The sequence below is a fragment of the Canis lupus genome, chromosome 21, assembly GCF_003254725.2.
Source record: "Canis lupus dingo isolate Sandy chromosome 21, ASM325472v2, whole genome shotgun sequence".
NCBI lineage: Eukaryota > Metazoa > Chordata > Mammalia > Carnivora > Canidae > Canis > Canis lupus.
Genome location: NC_064263.1, coordinates 23,375,696 through 23,394,269, shown reverse-complemented (window position 1 = coordinate 23,394,269; position 18,574 = coordinate 23,375,696). Strand labels below are relative to the sequence as shown.

Genomic DNA, 18,574 nt, shown 5'->3' with positions numbered 1-18,574 from the left:
TAGACTGTCCACTATTTGGTCTGAGAATTCTATTGCCTGAAGGGAACATTAACTTGGTTGGCTGCCGGCCTCATTTTCCCTGAAATCCTTGGTTTCAGCTGTTGTTGTGAGGCAAGAGCCAGAACAGGAAGACCCAAACAGCTAACCAGAGTAATATCCTATAAATCTGTGTAAAGTGAAGGCTGATTGCTAGTTGGATAGCACCTTGATTAATTCACCCACAGTTTGAGGTTATAGGTTTGGAAGAGGGATATATTTAAGATGTTTTTCTTTTCTAATGCATAAAGAAATCTTATTGCACATAGAAAATAAATACGGTGCCTATTGTATTTTCGGTCATTTCTACACTATAGGTAGTTTTGTATAATTCTACATTTTATCCTGAGCATGTCTGAAGTGTAAAGGGAATTTGCTTGTGCCACTGAAAAGCCTGAGAAGTACATTTATTAGAATCCACACTTCTTTGTTCAGTCCTTTTAGCCATTATACTTTAGAAGAATGTAAAGAACATTTACATTGTCTACAGTTTGTCATATTTGAAGTGCTTTCTATTGATAGTTATAAGAAATGGGGTCCTCGTAGTTTCTTTGGGTGAAAGTAGTGTGGGACCAAGGTGGCATGAAAATCCTACGTGGCTATATAGGGAATGAGTTCCATTGAGCACAGCGACAAATGTATCTCTGCCCCCTCCTTCAAGAACCTTTGATATTTATGCTGTATCTAGACCATCACCTATTGCTGGTTTTGTCAGTGTGGTTTTGTTTTAAAGATTGTATTTATTCATGAGAGACCCAGAGAGAGAGCGCGGCAGAGATCCAGGCAGAGGGAGAAGCAGGCTCCATGCAGGGAGCCCGACAGGGAACTCGATCCCTGGTCTCCAGGATCACACCCTGGGCTGAAGGCTGGTGCTAAACTGCTGAGCCATCAGGGCTGCCCTGTTTTTGTCAGGGTTCATGGAACTGAGACCACCTATCACTAGTAGAGACACTTCCCTTTAGAAGTCCATAACCTCTGGCAAAGCTAACGTGTTTACTGTTTTAGGGAGTGGAATGTGTATATTCTAGTCCCTAATGTATTAGGAACTAGAGCCTGAATAAAAAATGTAAATGTTCCTTATTTCCCCATTCTTCCCCTCACCTTGAGGTGACAGTTTCTCAAGCTGATGAAAGTTTTCTGGGAAGGGCTAAGGAGGAGGTGATTTTAGACAGGCTGGTGTTGGGCCTCGTCAGTACTATATGTGTGTAAAGTGAGATTTGAGTGCTCTGGATAAATGATTCTGTGCCCACCCCCAAATCTAATGAAATACAGGCAATAGGGTTTTTGTTTGTTTGTTTGTTTGTTTTTTTTGAGAGTGTGAGAGAGGCAGAGACACAGACAGGGAGAAGCAGGCTCCATGCAGGGAGCCTGATGTGGGACTCGATCCCGGATCCCCAGGATCACACCTCAGGCTGCAGGTGGCGCCAAACCGCTGCGCCACCAGGGCTGCCCCAGGCAATAGGGTTTTATTTATCCCTTCTGGGTAAAACTAGTGGCATTTTGCAATTTACTGAAAAGTGTTGGAGCTATGTTGCTTTAATTCTTGTATTTTTGGACTTGTGTAGTTCAGTTGTGAGGAGATTTTTTTGCTGTGAAAGTAGTTCAGGCTAATAGCATCCAGAATACTGGGTGCTGGTAACAGGTTAAGGCAATCCTGATCATGTAGGGCCTCAGTGTCTAGTACTAGCACAGCCAGTCACAGGTCTTCGTGTATCAAATTATGTAATTGTTTAAATTCTTTAATCTACTTAAAACTGGAAGTTCGGTGTGTTGGATTCAGAAGTGCTGTTAATGTCCCACCAGGGGGTGCTGTAGCAGGAAATAAGTATCAAAGTAGTAGCTTGGGGAAGGAAAGTAAAACTCATTGAATTGCATGCACATGTGGAAAAGTACGTGGTTTATTGGCATGCGTTTGTAAAGCTGGAGTTAATGTGAACGTACCCTTGGATAGCCATTACTCCAGTAAAGAAAGGCTTTGGGGTGTGTTTTTTTTTTTTTTTTAACGATTTCAAAAAACGAAAGTAAATGTAGAACTTAGGTAAGCACTCTAACCACAGCCCATCAAGAAATGCAGGTTACTCTGGAGGATGTTAACACCACCAATCCTAGATTAGTTTTTCAGCTATCTCTTTTTCCTTTGTGTCAGTCCCTTTGACATTTTATTTTTTTTTATTTTTTATTTTTTTAATTTTTATTTATTTATGATAGTCACAGAGAGAGAGGCAGAGACACAGGCAGAGGGAGAAGCAGGCTCCATGCACCGGGAGCCCGATGTGGGATTCGATCCCGGGTCTCCGGGATCGCGCCCTGGGCCAAAGGCAGGCGCCAAACCGCTGCGCCACCCAGGGATCCCTGTGTCAGTCCCTTTAAAGTTGAAAGTTGACATGTGAATATCTGACTGGCTACTCCTGTGTGTAATCCAGCTGCCTGAGGTGGGGAGAAAAATAGCTAGCTAGCCCCTTTGATTGTAGAGGTAGGGCCCAGACTTGCACAATGCTCTCTCCTTTACCTCAGTAGGCAAAGTGTTGGTACTGGGCAGCCAAAACTTGTGGAATGGCCCTTGGAACCCAATGGTGAAAATCTGACTGGTTGTAACATGGAAGCAGATGACCTCCTTTCATGGACTTCTCAACAAAAGGTTACTGTCAAGCTCTAAAGAGTTAAGTTCTGGTCATTAGGATTCCTGGCACCATGACAGGCTTCAAGCAGGAGCTGATTGATCAGCTTGTCCATCAGGCAAGGAAAGAATAGCTGCTGAGATGTGAGAACTTGGAAAGAGGCCCTGGGTGCAAGCAAGGGCCCCAGACCAATGGACAGCACTGTCCATATGGAGAACCAGAAGTATAGAAGCTGATGGCTTCAGAGACAATGGGCAGAGGGTTTCTTACGGAGGTTTCCCTCCAGACAGAACCTTCTATTGGCACAGGCTGCTGGAACCTACAGCAGGATGATAATGTGTGGGGGGTCTGCTGCCCACCTCCAGTCAGTCAATCTACTACCTGGGAGATGAGGCAAAGGTTATGGGAATGTTCAAGCATGGTGGGGTTGAGGATACGATTCTCTGCAGAGTGCTTTAAAAAGGAGACTGGTGGTAGGGAGAAATGGCTTTGCAATCAGACCTGGGTTCAAATGTGATAGCGGCACTGATCCACTGATGGTGAATCTCCAGTTCAACAGGGCTGTTGGAAGTTAAAGATCTATCAGTACCTGTCTGTAGTGTTTATCATCTAGTATATTACCGTTGGAGGCAACAGCTAAGAGCCCAGGCCTTCCAGTCAGACTTGGTTTATTTTTTGTATTTTTAAAAAAGATTTTATTTATTCATGAGAGACATAGGCAGAGGAAGAAGCAGGCTCCCTGCAAGGAGCCCAATGCAGGACTCAATCCTGGACACCCAGGATCACACCCTGAGCCACCCAGGCATCCCAGACTGGGTTTAAAACCAGGTTCGCAACTTAGGACAAACTTGGGGACCTGTATTATTGTCTGAGCTGTTTATCTGCCTATGATTTCATAGCACAGTATCTGATCCTCTGTAAATGTTAATGTTACTATTGAGTACTTAAGCATTTCCTCTTGGGACTCATTAATAGCTTAACTTCATGGTATTGGGTTCTCCTCAACTGTAAGGGCCCTGACCATAGAAACAGCTTTCTGCTACTGTTGTGGAGTGGGCATCACTGGTCAGGTCTCACTGCCCTATTTTACAGGTGGTGAATTTGGCTTTTTCTTTTTTCTTCCAGATTTTTATATTTATTCATTCAAGAGAGGCATACAGGCAGAGAAGCAGGCTCCCTGTAGGAAGCCTGATGCAGGACTCAATCCCTGGACCCCAGGATCACAACCTGAGCCAAAGGCAGATGTTCAACCACTGAGCCACCCAGGCTCCCTGAATTTGGCCTTTTATCATGCCATGATCCACCTAGTGAGAGAATCCGCATTTTCAACCTCAAAAGATAGTTTTTCTTACCATATTTCTCCCTCAGGAACATGAGATTTTGATGTTCCCTTATGAAACAAACTACTTCCCTATTGATTAAAACTACATGTATAACTTGATAAGCAGCATGACCGTGGTGAGAATTTAATTGTTAAATGCCCCAAGCTTGTTGTAAACACTTCATTATTCTCAACATCCCTGTTCCGGGCCAGTTCCATTACTAACTTCATTTTATAGCAACTTTAACCCACATCCTACATCTTAGGGGAATGTATGAATTCCCTTAGACTTGGAAAATATTTAGAATATTTCAAGATCCCTGCAAACTGGTTTGAGAGCAAATAACATGAATCCTGAGGTTGGGAACAACTTACTTGACCCTAAGCCCTTATTTTTACAAAGAGCCACAGTGGCCCTGAGATTCAAATGAGACCAGGCCTCTGCTGCTCAGTCCTGTGTTGTATTAGCAGCTCAGTCAGCTAGACACAGCTGGGCCTTTGTCCGCTGATGGGGAGTACTGCTGGGATGGGTTCATCCCACCCTCCACCTTCACTGGCTGGCCAGGGATTGCCCCCATGATCAGCGTGCTCCCGCCAGTCCTTTGTGTGGAGAGTCAGAGGAGCCAGACCCTTTGGATCCTAAATTGCTGAGAGGAGAGGGCGAACACAGACCCAGCAATAGGGCTGCTTTCCCTTCTCCCTTCAGGGACCAGAGGTGATGGATCTTTGCTCACTGGTTTTCCCTCAATATAACAGGAAAAATAGCCATTGCTATTTACCATCTAGTCCAATGACACCCTTTTATATTTTAAGTCATTTTATAGATAATTTCCAGAAGTAAGAATAAAGGGAAAGTGGAAAACCATTTTATAAATTTTACAGGTATTTAAAAATACTAAAGTTTTAGCTAGTAAAGCACCATTCTGAATATACTAAAAACCATTGAATTATATACCCTTCAAATGGGTTGGTTTTATGGGATCTGAATTATATATCAGTAAAACTCAATTCATATATTCATGAAAATATATATACATATATATTTATGTATAATATATATGTTTATATAATATACATAATTTGTGTATGTATATACATATATATGTACTGTATATACATGAATATATACTATATATATATACACACACACACATATATATGGATTGAAACAGGGATATCCAGGTGGCTCAGTGGTTGAGTGTCTGCCTTTGGCTCAGGGCATGATCTCCGAGTCCCACATCAGGCTTCCTTCATGGAGCCTGCTTCTCCCTCTGCCTGTGTCTCTGCCTCTCTGTCTCTCATGAATAAATAAAATCTTAAAAAAAAATAGTAAGGAAACAGTAAACACTTGCATATTTTCCTTGCCTGGAAGACCTATATACCAAAAAGCACCATCTCTTGAATGCAGATAAATGCTCATTAGCTACCATGTGTGAAGCTGGAATGTATTCATCTTATAACTACTGATCTCAGATTTCAAATATATCTCTAGTAGGCTCTAGCTTATTGTTTCTGGGGTTTGCTTTTTGTCTAGTTTTACACTTGCATCGTCAACAATGGAATACTTTATTATTTTTTTACAGAGAGAGAGGCAGAGACATAGGCAGAGGGAGAAGCAGACTCCATGCAGGAAGCCCAACAAGGGACACTCGATCCCAGGTCTCCGGGATCACACCCCAGGCTGAAGGTGGTGCTGGGCCACCGGGGCTGCTCCAACAATGGAGCACTGTAAAAATTTTTGATGGCTCATAATGTTGAAGAGAGGACAGTCCTATTCTTTCCTCCATAATTTTATTTTTTATTTTCTTAAAGATTTTATTTATTCATGAGAGACACAGAGGGAGAAGCAGGCTCCTTGCTGGAAGCCCGATGTGGGACTTGATCCCGGGACTCCAGGATCATGTCCTGAGCCGAAGGCAGATGCTCAACTGCTGAGCCACCCAGGCGTCTCTGCTCCATAATTTTAAAATATTTTTGATTTTTGATTTATAAAGATCAATTTGAATAACCAAATTAATTTTTAAAATACAGCATCTATTTTCCTACATTCACCTTAGTACACAACTGTCTCAGCATGTCTTCACTTACAAACTAACAAAGTATACTAAGTAAATCTGGGGGTATAGGCATCTTAATAAAAAAATATTATACAAAACGGGATGGTAGAGGTCTTTGTCAAAAAAATATTGTGCAAATGGAATCCTTTTTGCTGAATGACTTAAAATGCCACATTTTCTTTCACTTACCAATTCTTGAGTTTAAGAAAATTCATCTAGGAAAGATTTTGCTTCTGTGACCAATTTCCCCATCTTCAGAGGCTAGAGTGCTACTGTGTGTCTCTGCGTTCATTTTCTGATTTGTTTGTATTAGGTGTGAAAGATCTCTCCATTTTCTTCTCTTTTGTCATGGGTGGAAAATGAAAAATCCTGAATTCTCAGCCTACGTCTCTAGACTTCTTGTATCTATCATATTGAAAGATAATATACAGTACTTTAGGGAATACTAAATGGAAACTGAGGGATGATGTGATAGTGATGATGTATTCACTATTCTATCTTTTGGGCAATACTATCATTTTATCATTGCAGTCTTGTTTGGGAATAATTGCGGAGTAACATGAAGTGATTTTTAGGATGATCAAATAGCAAAGTTTTTCCAAATGTAGGAAAATAAATTCTTCACAATCTCATAATGTATTTTAAGTTTATTAAAGAATCTAATGAATCCATATGGTGATTGTAAGTTACAATGAGTTTTACTGTCTTTTTTAAAAGGTAAGTAAACTTGTTTTTTAGAAGCCCATTAAGTCATAAAATATCAAGTCTTACAAATATGACTTCTCAAAAACGAAACTCAAAAACTAAATTTGGGTTCAGTGGCTTCTGATGGCATATGAAGAGTTAAGTATGTTCTTAGCTGGGGAGAGTATGGCAAACTCAAGTGGCTAAGGGATCATGTACTCAGAACTTGTGGTCTGGCTTCCTGTTGGATAGTGACAGTCCGTCTCATTCAGCAGGCAGCCCAAAGGGGGGTGAAGAGCAGTGGGCTGGGAGCCAGAGAGGCCCTCCATATATGGTCTTGGTTGAACTCACAGTCTTAGAAATTAGGACATGTGGGTGTGTGACCTTTTGCTTTGTATTGTGTCCCTGTGAGCCTCACCAGGGAGATGAATCACATCTCCCCTTCATCCAACTAGAAGCCCCTAATGGCAGGGACAAAATCCCATCAGGCCGGGGCTTCTCTTGGTGGAAATGATATATAGTAGTAGTAGTAGCTCCCCCCACCCCTGTCCCCATTATCTGTGGTTTCACCTACTGTGATTTCAGTTACCTGAGATTAATTGCATTCTGGAAGCAGATGATAGTCTTGACTTAGGTCAGTAGTAGCCTAAGGATGCATCATGTCTAAGTCATTCACCTCACTTCATCTCATCCTGTAGGCATTTTATCATCTTGCATCATCACAAGAAAAAGGGCTAGTACAAAAAGGTATTTTGAGAGCCCATATTCACAATAACTCTTATTATAATGTATTATATTTTAATTATTAATTACTTTTAATCTATTGTGCCTAACTTACAAACTTTATTTTTTTTTAACTTTTTAAAAATTTATTTATTCATGAGAGGCACACAGAGGCAGAGACACAGGAAGAGGGAGCAGGCTCCATGCAGGGAGCCCAACACAAGACTCGATCCCAGGTCTCCAGGATCAGGCAGGCCCTGGGCTGAAGGCAGCGGTAAACTGCTGAGCCACCCAGGCTGCCCACAAACTTTATCCTATGTGTGTATAAGAAATCATAGTGTATACAAGGTTTGGTACCATCTGTGGTTTCAGGCATCTGCTGGGATTTATCCCCCACAGATAAGGGAGGACTACTGTATCTTCTACTTTTAAACAACTCATGTGCTATCCTTAACACTATTTTCTCAGATTAGCAGAGCCTAGTGAGGCTGCATGGAGAGAGCAGGGTTTTGAGATAGCTTGACCCAGGGTGGAATCTTGGCTCTGCCACTACTCACCAGACCAGAGACATTAGTAGACAAATCACATCTCTGGATCTCTAGTTCCTCATTGGTAAGTGGGGCAATAGGTATGAAATAGAATCCAGGAAACTTTGATACAGCATATTGAGTGGGGGAGGGCTCTTGTTCTGGACATGGGGGATACATAAATAAGGCTGACACCTTTCCTGACTCAAGAAGCATTCTATGGATATGTCAGGGAAGACTAGGGATGTCACATACGAAGGCCTGGCCATATGCCTGGTGATAAAAGAGGAGCAGATAAGGAAGGGACATGAAAGACCAGACAGCTCTGGAATGAGTGGAGGGTGTCAGGTTTGCCCAGGCAGAGAGAGGAGGAAAGGGCACTGGCACTTGGACAAGAGAGCATTAGAGGCATGAATGGTCATTGTTGGAGAAATGGGGTGGTTTGCTTGGCACACAGGAAATGCCCTGCCCAGGTGAGGTGCCCATGTTCTCAAGATCTCTCCCTGAATATTCCCCTACTTTTTCCACTCAGGCTTTTGCTTGGGTGGGCAAGCAATATGGCACTTTTTTTTTTTTTTTTGCTTTGTCCTGGGTATTATCTGTGGGGTGGGGATAGGCAGGCTCTGAAGGGTTGGGCCTCTACTCCCCTCCCCTTTACCATTATCATCTGCGTCCAGATGGTCACAGGCTTCCTAATCTGAGATAATCAGAGAATAGCAGCTCAGCTGGGGCCCAAGCCTTTGTGCTGGGCTGTGATGGGCCAGCCCCAGCTGGAGAGACCCCACAGATAGGGCTCTGGGGCTTTGGAAGGCAGGGAGGGGCATGGGGCTGGCCCTGTGCCGGAGGGGATGCAAGGAGCAGATGATAGCTCTTCAAAAAGCAATCTGAGTGCACATAATGGGGAGCCCCAGATGGGACCTGGCCAGCCCCTCTGGGCCTTAGAAACATAGGCATAGGACCTGAACCTACTGGGTCTCCCCCACAGAATACATGATATCTTTTGTCCCCTCTCTCCTCTGGGCTCATTCCTCCTCCTCTAGCAGTTTTATGTTGCTGCCTGTAGAGCCTTGCCACCCAGGTGCTTTTGTGCCCCTTGTTGATATGGGGGATCTCACAGGTCCAGGTGCAGTCCCAGGCTGGCTGGGATCTCAGGCCTGGGGCTCTGGTGCCTGCCACCCTGGGCCTGCAGTTTGCTGTGAGCCTTGGCCTCAGTGCTACTCAGGGTCCCACAACTGTTCTTGTCCTATTTTGTTTCTGCTGCTTTCAGAGTCAGGGAGCCCTACCTCAGTCCTGGCTTCTAGCAGTGAGCCTGGTTTGTAATCCCCTTTTTAAAGCTTTATACCAGGGTCTGAACCCCAGAGCTGGATGGAGTTTCTCCCTTTCTCATGGTTTTATAATTCCAGTTTCCTATGGCTCGGACTCTTTAGTTGTTTGGCTTTTAATTTTATCTGTCATTGCTAAGTGCCTGAATTGGAAAGGGTGGTTTAGAATGAGAGAAACAACCTGACCAGAAGTGCTTCACAGATTGTAAAGCTTCATGAAATCTTGAGTCATGGACGCTGCCACTTACTAGGTATGTGGTCTTGGGCAAATCTCATCTTTTTTTTTTTTTTTTTAAAGATTTTATTTATTCATGAGAGAGATAGAGCAGGGGGGGGGGCAGGCAGACACACAGGCAGAGGGAGAAGCAGGCCCCATGCATGACATGGGACTTGATCCTGAGTCTCCAGGATCAGGCCCTGGGCTGAAGGCAGCGCTAAACCGCTGAGCCACCCGGGCTGCCCGAGTCCCCTCATCTTTTAAGGCAGTTCCTTTTCTGTAAAATACAAACATTAATAACTAGCTCGTTAAAAGTTAAAAAACTGCCAGTAATCTCAAATTTAAGGACAGTGATTACCTCTGGGAGGAATGTGGGAAGGAATGGGTTTGGGAATGGAGGTGCCTACAAAGGCATTTGTAATGATCTATTTCTTAAGCTAGATGGTGGAAACACAGATATTTTATTGTAAAACTGTACAAAAATATATATATATACTTTTTATGCATGAAATATTTCATAATTTAAAAAATATGTCCATACTGCCATTAGGAAGGTAAACAAGGTAACCTATGAAGGTGCTTTGTAAAGAGTCAAAGCAGGGAGCAGATATTGGGCATTACTTCTCCAGACAAAGCAGGCTTGAGCTGGAACACAGATCCAACCTTTGAAGGAGGTTTTATTTCTACAAGAAAGGGGGCAATAACTTAAGGGTCTATATACATGGAGGTGCCATGAGGAGGGCAGTGGTGAGCCTGAATTCCCCCTCCTTTCTCTGCTTCCTGGCTCAGGCTGTACAAGTCTGAGTCACCTGCCCAGGGTCTGAATGATGGTGATGCAGCCATGGGAGCTGGTGCAGCGCTGTAGGGACGGCTGAGCCTCCACCTGCCCATTGCTGGGGTCAAAGGTGAAGACCTTGTCGGTGCTCTCCCCAAGATCATCCCGCCCACCAAGGATGTGGATCTTCCCGTCACACACAGTCACGCCGCAGCTCTCCTGGGGAGACAGAAAGCTAATCAGCTCTGGGGCTCCCTGTGTCCCTAGCTGGTCAGGCCAAACAATAAAACCTGGACACACAGAATATGAACAGGCAGTCTGGATGACAGAAAGGCAGGAACTAAATGAATCTGAGTTCAAGCTCTGGCTTGACCCTTACTAAATGGCCTTAGGCAAGTCACTTAAGCTCTCTGGGCCTCAGTTTCCTCACCTGCAAAGTAAGAATAATAATAGTACCTTCTTCCTAAGGTTACCTTAACAGTTAATGGGGTTAAGCATTTTATAGTGCCAAGAATATAGTAAGCACTCCAGTAAGTGACAACAATCACCATGACCACCACTGCTGCACTGAGATCTCAGACTCAGAGAAGCCAAAAATCTCAAGCTTTTAGAATCATTGAAGGTCAGAACTGGCAGGGACCACCAATCTATGTAGTCTCTTTGGAGTTTCAGGGATGGGGACAAGTGGGGGCCAGAACATCCAGGGCCTGGACTTCCCTGGTCTGATTTACTAGGGCAGGGGAACTTAACCAAGTCCCTTCTCCATCCTGGACGCCCCACAACAGACTACTGGTTGTGGCCTTCAGGACAGAAGAGACTGCAGGGTCATTTAGATCAAGACTCATCCAAAGCTAAAGACTTGGGACTGGGCTTCCATGCTTTGGTTTAATTGGTGGCCTTGGGTGAAGCCTCAGTCTAAGGCTGGTCTCATCTGTGGAAAACAAGGCTGATTATCAAAGAACAAAGCTAAGGAACGATGTATAATTGCCGAGCACAGAGTCAGAGATAAGACTCAGAACCTCTGAGATCCATATCCTTAGACATGGGACTTTGCTCTCCCAAATGGAACCGGTACTAAGGCTGTGCCCTGGAGCCTCTACTTACCACAGGGCTGGGGAGGACAGCTGCCTCCCCCCAGACATCTGTGCCAGGGTCATAGGTGAAGATTTTGCTCATAAGGCCCCCCACCACATAGATGATGCCCTCAAGGGAGACAGCCTCGAGACACCGCTGTGAGAAAGGTGCTGGTGATCGCAGACTCCACTGGTCCTCCTTGGGGTCAAAGCACTGCACCTGAGGGGCAGGAGAAGGGACTGTGGTGAAGCTTCATCCTCCAACTGCCCTGCTGCCCACATCCTCCCATCTCTCCAGCAGGGGGACTCATTTGACACAATATTTGCCTGTGTCCACCAGGCCTCAGCTAGCATCTAGGGGTGGGGGGGGGGGGTGGTAGAGGACACCCACCATCCCTGCCCTCAAGTGTTCTCAGTCTGGCTCCACACTGTAGCCCCAGCCCTGGACTCCCTTTGTCCAAAGCCTCATATTTCAAGGTCCAGGAAAGATCTGCATCTCAGAAAATAGAAGTACCATCTGCATTAGTGCTATAGAAGGTTCTTAGAGAGCAGGTACCCCAAAGAGATGCATTTCTTATTGCATACATTGTTACTCCCCCCCACTGCCCTGCGGTGCTCTGAGCTCATGACAAGATTTCAGCTGGGTGCCTTGCAGCCCCCGTTCATACAGCTGTCTACAGGCTTCTGAGGCCCACCACTGTTTATAACACCTTCCAGATTTTCTGAGAGCTTATACCACTTGCATGTTCACTTTGACTCTGTTTCCTCGACTGTTGCCTTGGAGACTCCTGGAATGGCCTATAAGGAACCAATGCTGCACAAGAAGGTACTAAAGGGCAGTTCTCCCAGCCAGCCCCAGGAAGGTGTGTGTAGGGGTGCATGAGTCGGAATATGGAGGGGTGAGGGATCCTAGTTCTAGAAAGATTCAGATCCTGGACTACAGACTTGTGAGGCCAGCAGGGGAGGGAGGAAGCTGCTATGAAGATGATTAATTTTTATTCACAGAAAGCCAAAAATGTCCAGCAACAGAAATTTTGGTGGATAGACTATGGGTCACCCACCCTGTGGACTATTCCACATTGAAACGTTGGCTGTGAGGAGTTTTTAAGCATGGGGAAAGTGCTTACATTTAAATGAGAATAAAAAGAAGAATGCAGAATTTTACTAACAATAAAAACACAAAGCTAAAACAGAAACACAAAAGTAGATTCAAAAGAAGCCTGGAAAGCAATGCACCAAAATATTAATAGTAATTATCCTTTGGGGGTGGAATCATGGGTAATTTTTTTGTTGTTATTTCTCTGTTTTCTAAATTTTCAATAATGTGTGGGTGTTTTTTTATTTCTTTGGAGGAAAAACATTTTTAGTTATCCCACCCTTGCCCTCAGTTAATTTTTAAAATCTATGAGAGCCCTATGGCACCAGCTCAAATATTCGGGTTCAGACCCGCTGTGGGACCTTGAGGTCATCCTCCCTTCCTTGCTGAAACGGAGTCACTCTTCAAGGCTGTGGGGAGTGAGAAAATGGATGAGGATTGAAAGTTACCAGCTCTGCTCTTGGCACCAGCAGGCCTCCAGTACCCCAATCCGTGCCCACCTTGTTTGTGCTGACACCGTCCTGCCCAGCGCCCCCAATCACGTAGATCCGGCCCGCGCAGGACACCACCGCTGCCGAGCTCACGGCCTCGGGGAGCGGCGCAGCGGCCACCCAGGTGTTGGAGAAGGGGTCGTAGCGTTCTACGCTGCGCAGGCGCCGAAGGCCATCAAAGCCGCCCACCGCGAACAGCTGCAGGTGAGGACAAGCAAGGGTGGGATGCAGGTGGAAGCCTTCGCTCTGTGCGGAGAGACTACCTCCAGACCCACACAGGGCGCATCCCAACACTGCCAGCACCGGCCGGCCTCCCTCAGCAGCTTTCCTCTAACAACTGGGGTTAATGATACCGGTCTCTGGGACGGGTATTAGCCCTGTCAGATACCTGGCACCAAGCTGATGCTTAATCATAACATCTGGTAATTTATTGAGGGTTTACCCACCTTACTTCAGTAATCCTAAAACATGCTTTTTTTCTTTTCTGAAATTGGGATGTAGCTTACAAAGATAATTAGTTTTAATTGGCAGACTCAAAATTCAAACCTAGTCTGGCCCCAGAACCCATGCTTTTGACCCGTGACCACTAGGCTGTACAACTATAGCCATTAGTTTGTATTACCATTAGCATTATTATGTAACTTCGGGCAAGTATCTTTCCTTTTTGGTGTTTAAGATTCCTTCTTTCAAAGAGACTGTCCTATAGGACCTTCCCCCAGGAAGTCCACTGTCTGTACCTTGGGCCACAGGGCAGCAGCTTTTGTGTGTCCCTACCTGCCCCTGCATGACTGCCATCTTGTGCCTCCACCTGCCCTTGAGCAGTGAGGCCACCTTGATCCAGGTGTGCAGAGGAGTACTAAACATCCACACATCACGGCTGTTGATATGGCCTCCTAAGGAAAGAGAAGCAGCTGTTGACCCCAGGCCCTCTTGGGATCAACAGCACCACTAAAGACCTTGATACAAGGGCCTCCAGATCCAAAGAAGAGTTAAGGGTAGATGATGGAAAGGACTCCCCCCACCCCAACCCTTATGGATGTGAGACTCCTACCCAGTGACCTGGACATGTGCTTTGAATGAATGGTGGGAAGGTGTGAGGACAGAAGGGCAGGGAGTTTTGAAGGGAGAGACCTGAGAGATTTGGGGAGAAGGAGCTGATCTTCAGTGGGTGCCTTATGGTGGTATGCCAGGATCTGTACTCAGGGAGTAAAAGAGGGGGGTACTTAGAACTCAACTGGAGATAAGAGTGCAAAGTGTGCCCAAGACAAGCATCAGGGATGTGCTGGGGACAGAGCAGAAAGCACAGCCACCTGGGCTGGGGTGGGAAGAGGTAGAGAATGACTCAGTAACCCTGCGTTATTTCTGCCCTTACCTTCATTATGTCATGTCTGTTCTCATCCCTCCAGGAGGTGTTAGGATTATTGTACCCACTTTACAGATAGGAAACTGAGATGTGGCTTAGAGACCAGGAATGCCCTGCTGAAAGCCACATGGCCTTTCACTCTAGATCAATGACCAGAGCCAGAACTTCTAGTCTCCCAAGATGAGGATCAGTATGCCTTATGGGGCTAGGCCTTGGAATGCAAACTGCAGACTTTTCTTCCCCATTCCTCTTGGTTACTGACCAGGGACTCCTCTCTCAGGAGCAGCCTTTCCAGGGACAACCCTGACTACATCCCTCAGTCTGAGCCCATGAGTCAAGCTCCAGCTTTGTTTTGTAGACCTTGCCTTTGTGCATTCCCAGCAGAGGCCCTACCTGCTGCTCACAGGCCATCAGTAGCCTTGGATAAGATGTCCAGTAATAAAGTGTGGCCTGGATGGACCTTGAGATCTTTCTGGCTCATTCTTCTGTTGTCTTTCCCAGACACCCATACCCCTCCCTACGAGTGCAGTCTACCTAAGCCTGGAGTCAAAGCCTCCCTGATCTGACTCAACTCCCTTTCCTGCCTCATCTACAATACTTCCCCTCCTCTCCCAGACACAATCAGCACTCTGGAGACCCAAGTGCCTGGGGTTCCTTTCTGCACATTCTTGCCTTCATGCCTTTGGCTATGCTGTTCCCTCCAGATTTTCAAGGTCCAGCTGAAAAGTCTGGTGACAAAGTGAAGTCTCTCTGTCTCCCCCCTCTCCAGGGGAGTAGGGACTATTTTATTCTCTCTCTAGGGCCTGAATCTCAGAGAGGGCACAATCCATTGGTATCACACCAATTTGTGTTCCTTCTAGCTTTACCATTTTTGAGATAATGGGAAAATTCTTAACCTCCCTGTAAAATGGAGTTGTAAGGGAAATTGAGTAACTAACGAAAGCTGTGTAGCATAATGTTCTGCAGAGAATTGGCTAAACAAAAAGAAGTGGTTAATAATAATACAAATTGAAGTGGACATTGCGGATGAAGGTCGGAGTCATTCCAGTGACTGGCCCTGCAGGACTATATACCACTTCAGCCAGTAACTGTAGGTTACTGGGGGAAAATCCCACCCCTATCTCGTGGTTGGAGAGAAAAACAAAGGGAGTGGCATGAGAGAGGCAAAGAACCAATCCCCACTGCGCCCTATCCTCACCCGAGACATAGACATCATTGCGGAGAGCACAGGCAGCAAACTCTGAGCGTGTGTAGCCTGGAAGGCTGGGCAGTGGGGTCCAGCGCCGGCTCTCTGGATGGTAGGCATCAGTGAAGGGCAGCTTCAGGAGCCCCTTGCGGTCGCAACCACCGATGACCACGATCACTTCAGCTAGCTCCATGAATCTGGCGTGGGAATAAGCCCAATGCCCGTTGACCCACACCCAGGTTTTGGCGTCTCACATCCTCTTGTTGACCACACTGTACCATCCTGCTGCCCTTCTATGCCCTCATGCTCTTTCACACTCTCTGCCGCCCAATCTCATGCTGGACTCTGCCACTTTCAACCTCCTTTCCTAGTACTGATGGGAAGAGTCACCAATCCTTAACCCCAATCTACTGACCTCTAAATTACAGGAAAAGGATCTTTACAGAGCCCTTACCTAGGAAAGTCACCTCGTTTAATCCTTATGATAGTTTTATTAGGCAAGGATTACTATTCCTTTTGCAGAGAAGGAAATTGAGGCTCACTGACTTTGGCTTGCCAGAAGTCATGGTGCCAATTAAGTGAGACAGCTGGAATTCAAGCCTAGTTTGGCTGCCACTAACCCATTCTGTTTACCTTTTTCTTCCTTTCATCCCTAACTGTTAATTCTGCTGCCTCCCTCCTACTGTAACCATTTCCTAAACCCATTCCCTAATCACTGACTCCATTGGACCAGGATACACACCCTTTCAGCAAAACATTCTCCCCTCCCGCTAGTCAACCCCTCAGGCTCTGACCCCACCAGAATTTCCAAACCAAGCCACCTGGCCTCCTATCTAATTCCTTTGACAAATACTGAGCAGCTTCTTTGTACCTGGTCCTGGGCTTAGTGCTGGAGACACAGTGTAGTAAAACAGAGGCATCCTGTCTTCGGTCTCTGGGAGGGTGACAGACAGTCTTGGGCTACTCCACCCTAAGTCTCTTGGTCTGGCATTCCAGGGGTGGGAGAGTAGCCCTCTTTCATTTTTTTTTTCCAGGCCCTATTTATGTCCCTTACAGAACTGAGCTTTCGGAGGGTAAAAGCTGTTTTCAGTTACTCCCCACGTCAGGGCACCCAACACAAAGCCTGCACAGAAGCAGTACTCCGAATTACGGATGGATGGGCAGGAGAAAGAATGTGTACAAGCTGTGAGATCCCTGCCTCTTCCCCCACTGGACTGTCAATTCTTTAAGGACAGAATTCTCCACACCGAGCCCGTGAAATGTGTCCTGAATGAACGACCGAATCTCATTTCAGCGGCCCGATTAAATGACTGCATTAAAGGATGCCACAGGGGGCAGCCCGGGTGGCTCAGCGGTTTAGCGCCGCCTTCAGCCCAGGGCCTGATCCTGGAGACCCGGGATCGAGTCCCACGTCGGGCTCCCTGCGTGGAGCCTGCCTCTCCCTCTGCCTGTGTCTCTGCCTCTCTCTCTCTCTCATGAATTAAAAAAAAAGAAAAAAAAAAACTTTCTCAAATTAAAACAAAGGACGCCACAGGGCCGGGATGAGGGCGGGTGGGGGCTGGGGACTGGGGCCGTACCTCCGCGGCCGGGCCTGCAGCGCGCCCGCCTCGCGGCCCAGGATGAAGCAGGCGCGGGCCTGCAGCAGCAGCGGGCGGCACTCGCGGCTGGCCTGCAGCAGCTCGTCGGCCTCCACCTTCTCCAGGAAGTAGGCGGGCGCCAGCAGGGGCAGGCGCACGTGCTCCAGCAGGCGCCTCAGCTGCCCGCGGCGGGCCGGCGCGTCGTGGCGCACCCAGCGCATGGCCGCCTCGAACACCGCCTCCTCGCGCGCCACGCCCAGCGCCGGGTCGGCCAGCAGCGCCGCCACCTCGTCGGGCGCCAGCTCCAGGAAGTCGGCGTGGCGCGCCACCTCGACGAAGGCCTGGCGCAGCACGCGGCCGCAGCGCTCGGCCAGCGAGGCGAGCGAGAAGGCGGCGGCCACGCGGCGCAGCGCCAGGCTGTTGGCCGCGCGCAGGCGGCCCTCGAGGAAGCGGGCGCAGGCCTCGCGCAGGCCCGCCACGCCCAGCCGCTCGGCCAGCGCCAGCACGGCCGCCGCCTCGTCCTCGGCGCGCAGGCGCACGCCGGCGCCGTACACGTAGTCGAGCACCACGGCCAGCGCCGCCGCCGCCGCGCCGGGCGCCGCCTCCGAGGCCACGGGCGCCACGGGCACCACGGCCGGGCCGTGCTCCGGGCGCCCGGCCGCGAACAGGCTGCGGAAGTAGGCGCTGCCCGCGCTGAGCGCCGCGCGGTGGCAGGGGAAGTCGCGGCCGCCGGCGCGCAGCACCACGTCGGTGAGGGTGCCGCTCCGCCGGAACGCGTTCAGGGTCTGCAGGACGCGCTGCGCGTGGCAGGACGCCGCGCACGGCGCCGGGGAGCCCGCCTCCAACTCCTCCGGCGCCGGGCCCTCCAGCATCCTGTCGGGGGAAGGACACAGACAGCGTCGGAAACCCACCGGGTGGGGCGCGAGGGGGCAGGAGGGCCCTCCTCCGTCCGCTCCGTTGGGCGTTCCCCGTGCACTCGGGCGGGGTCCCTCCATCCAGAATCATCCGAATCCCAACGGCCTCAGTGCTCTGGAGCCTGCCTTCCTGAGGGGCTAGGCCCTGCCTTAGCTGCCGCCACCTTCCCCTCTTCAGCCGTATTGCTCGTTCTGTTCTTCAAACTCCCTAAAATATTCCTTATCGATATCAGCGGAAGACAGATGGCAGGCTCTCAAATGGGGGTGATTTGAGGATAGTCTAATAAGGAAACGATTTACAAACACGGCGTTTAGGGCCTCTCACAAGGGATGAAGCAAGGCCTGTGGCTGCCAGCGGCGGGGAGCCTTTATCTCTCCCCGAGATCTGGAACCTGCACGAAATATCTATAGGAAGGCCCCCTTCCTGACAGGAGCTATCGAAGGGATTCAGGCTACCCTAGAAATACCCAGTGTGGTGTGGGGAGCTATAACTGGGCTCCCTCTTGCCACACCGTCTTGTCTCCTGGTGTCCTGTAGGTGCTCCCCACTGACCAAATCCTGATGATTGATTGATACTTTATTTATTTGAGAGAG

The 18,574-nt window shown here is 47.8% G+C and overlaps 1 protein-coding gene across 1 annotated transcript; it reads right to left on the bottom strand.

Annotated features, from left to right (window-relative positions):
* Positions 1-9,565: 9,565 nt before the first annotated feature.
* Positions 9,566-17,953, bottom strand: KLHL35 (kelch like family member 35). Its single transcript, XM_035704160.2, has 6 exons — positions 17,067-17,953; positions 15,502-15,686; positions 13,715-13,833; positions 12,950-13,138; positions 11,385-11,573; positions 9,566-10,499 (listed from the first exon to the last, which is right to left on the bottom strand). Exons 1-6 carry the CDS (start codon positions 17,936-17,938, stop codon positions 10,311-10,313), a joined length of 1,743 nt encoding a protein of 580 aa, XP_035560053.1. The 5' UTR covers positions 17,939-17,953; the 3' UTR covers positions 9,566-10,310.
* Positions 17,954-18,574: the final 621 nt, after the last annotated feature.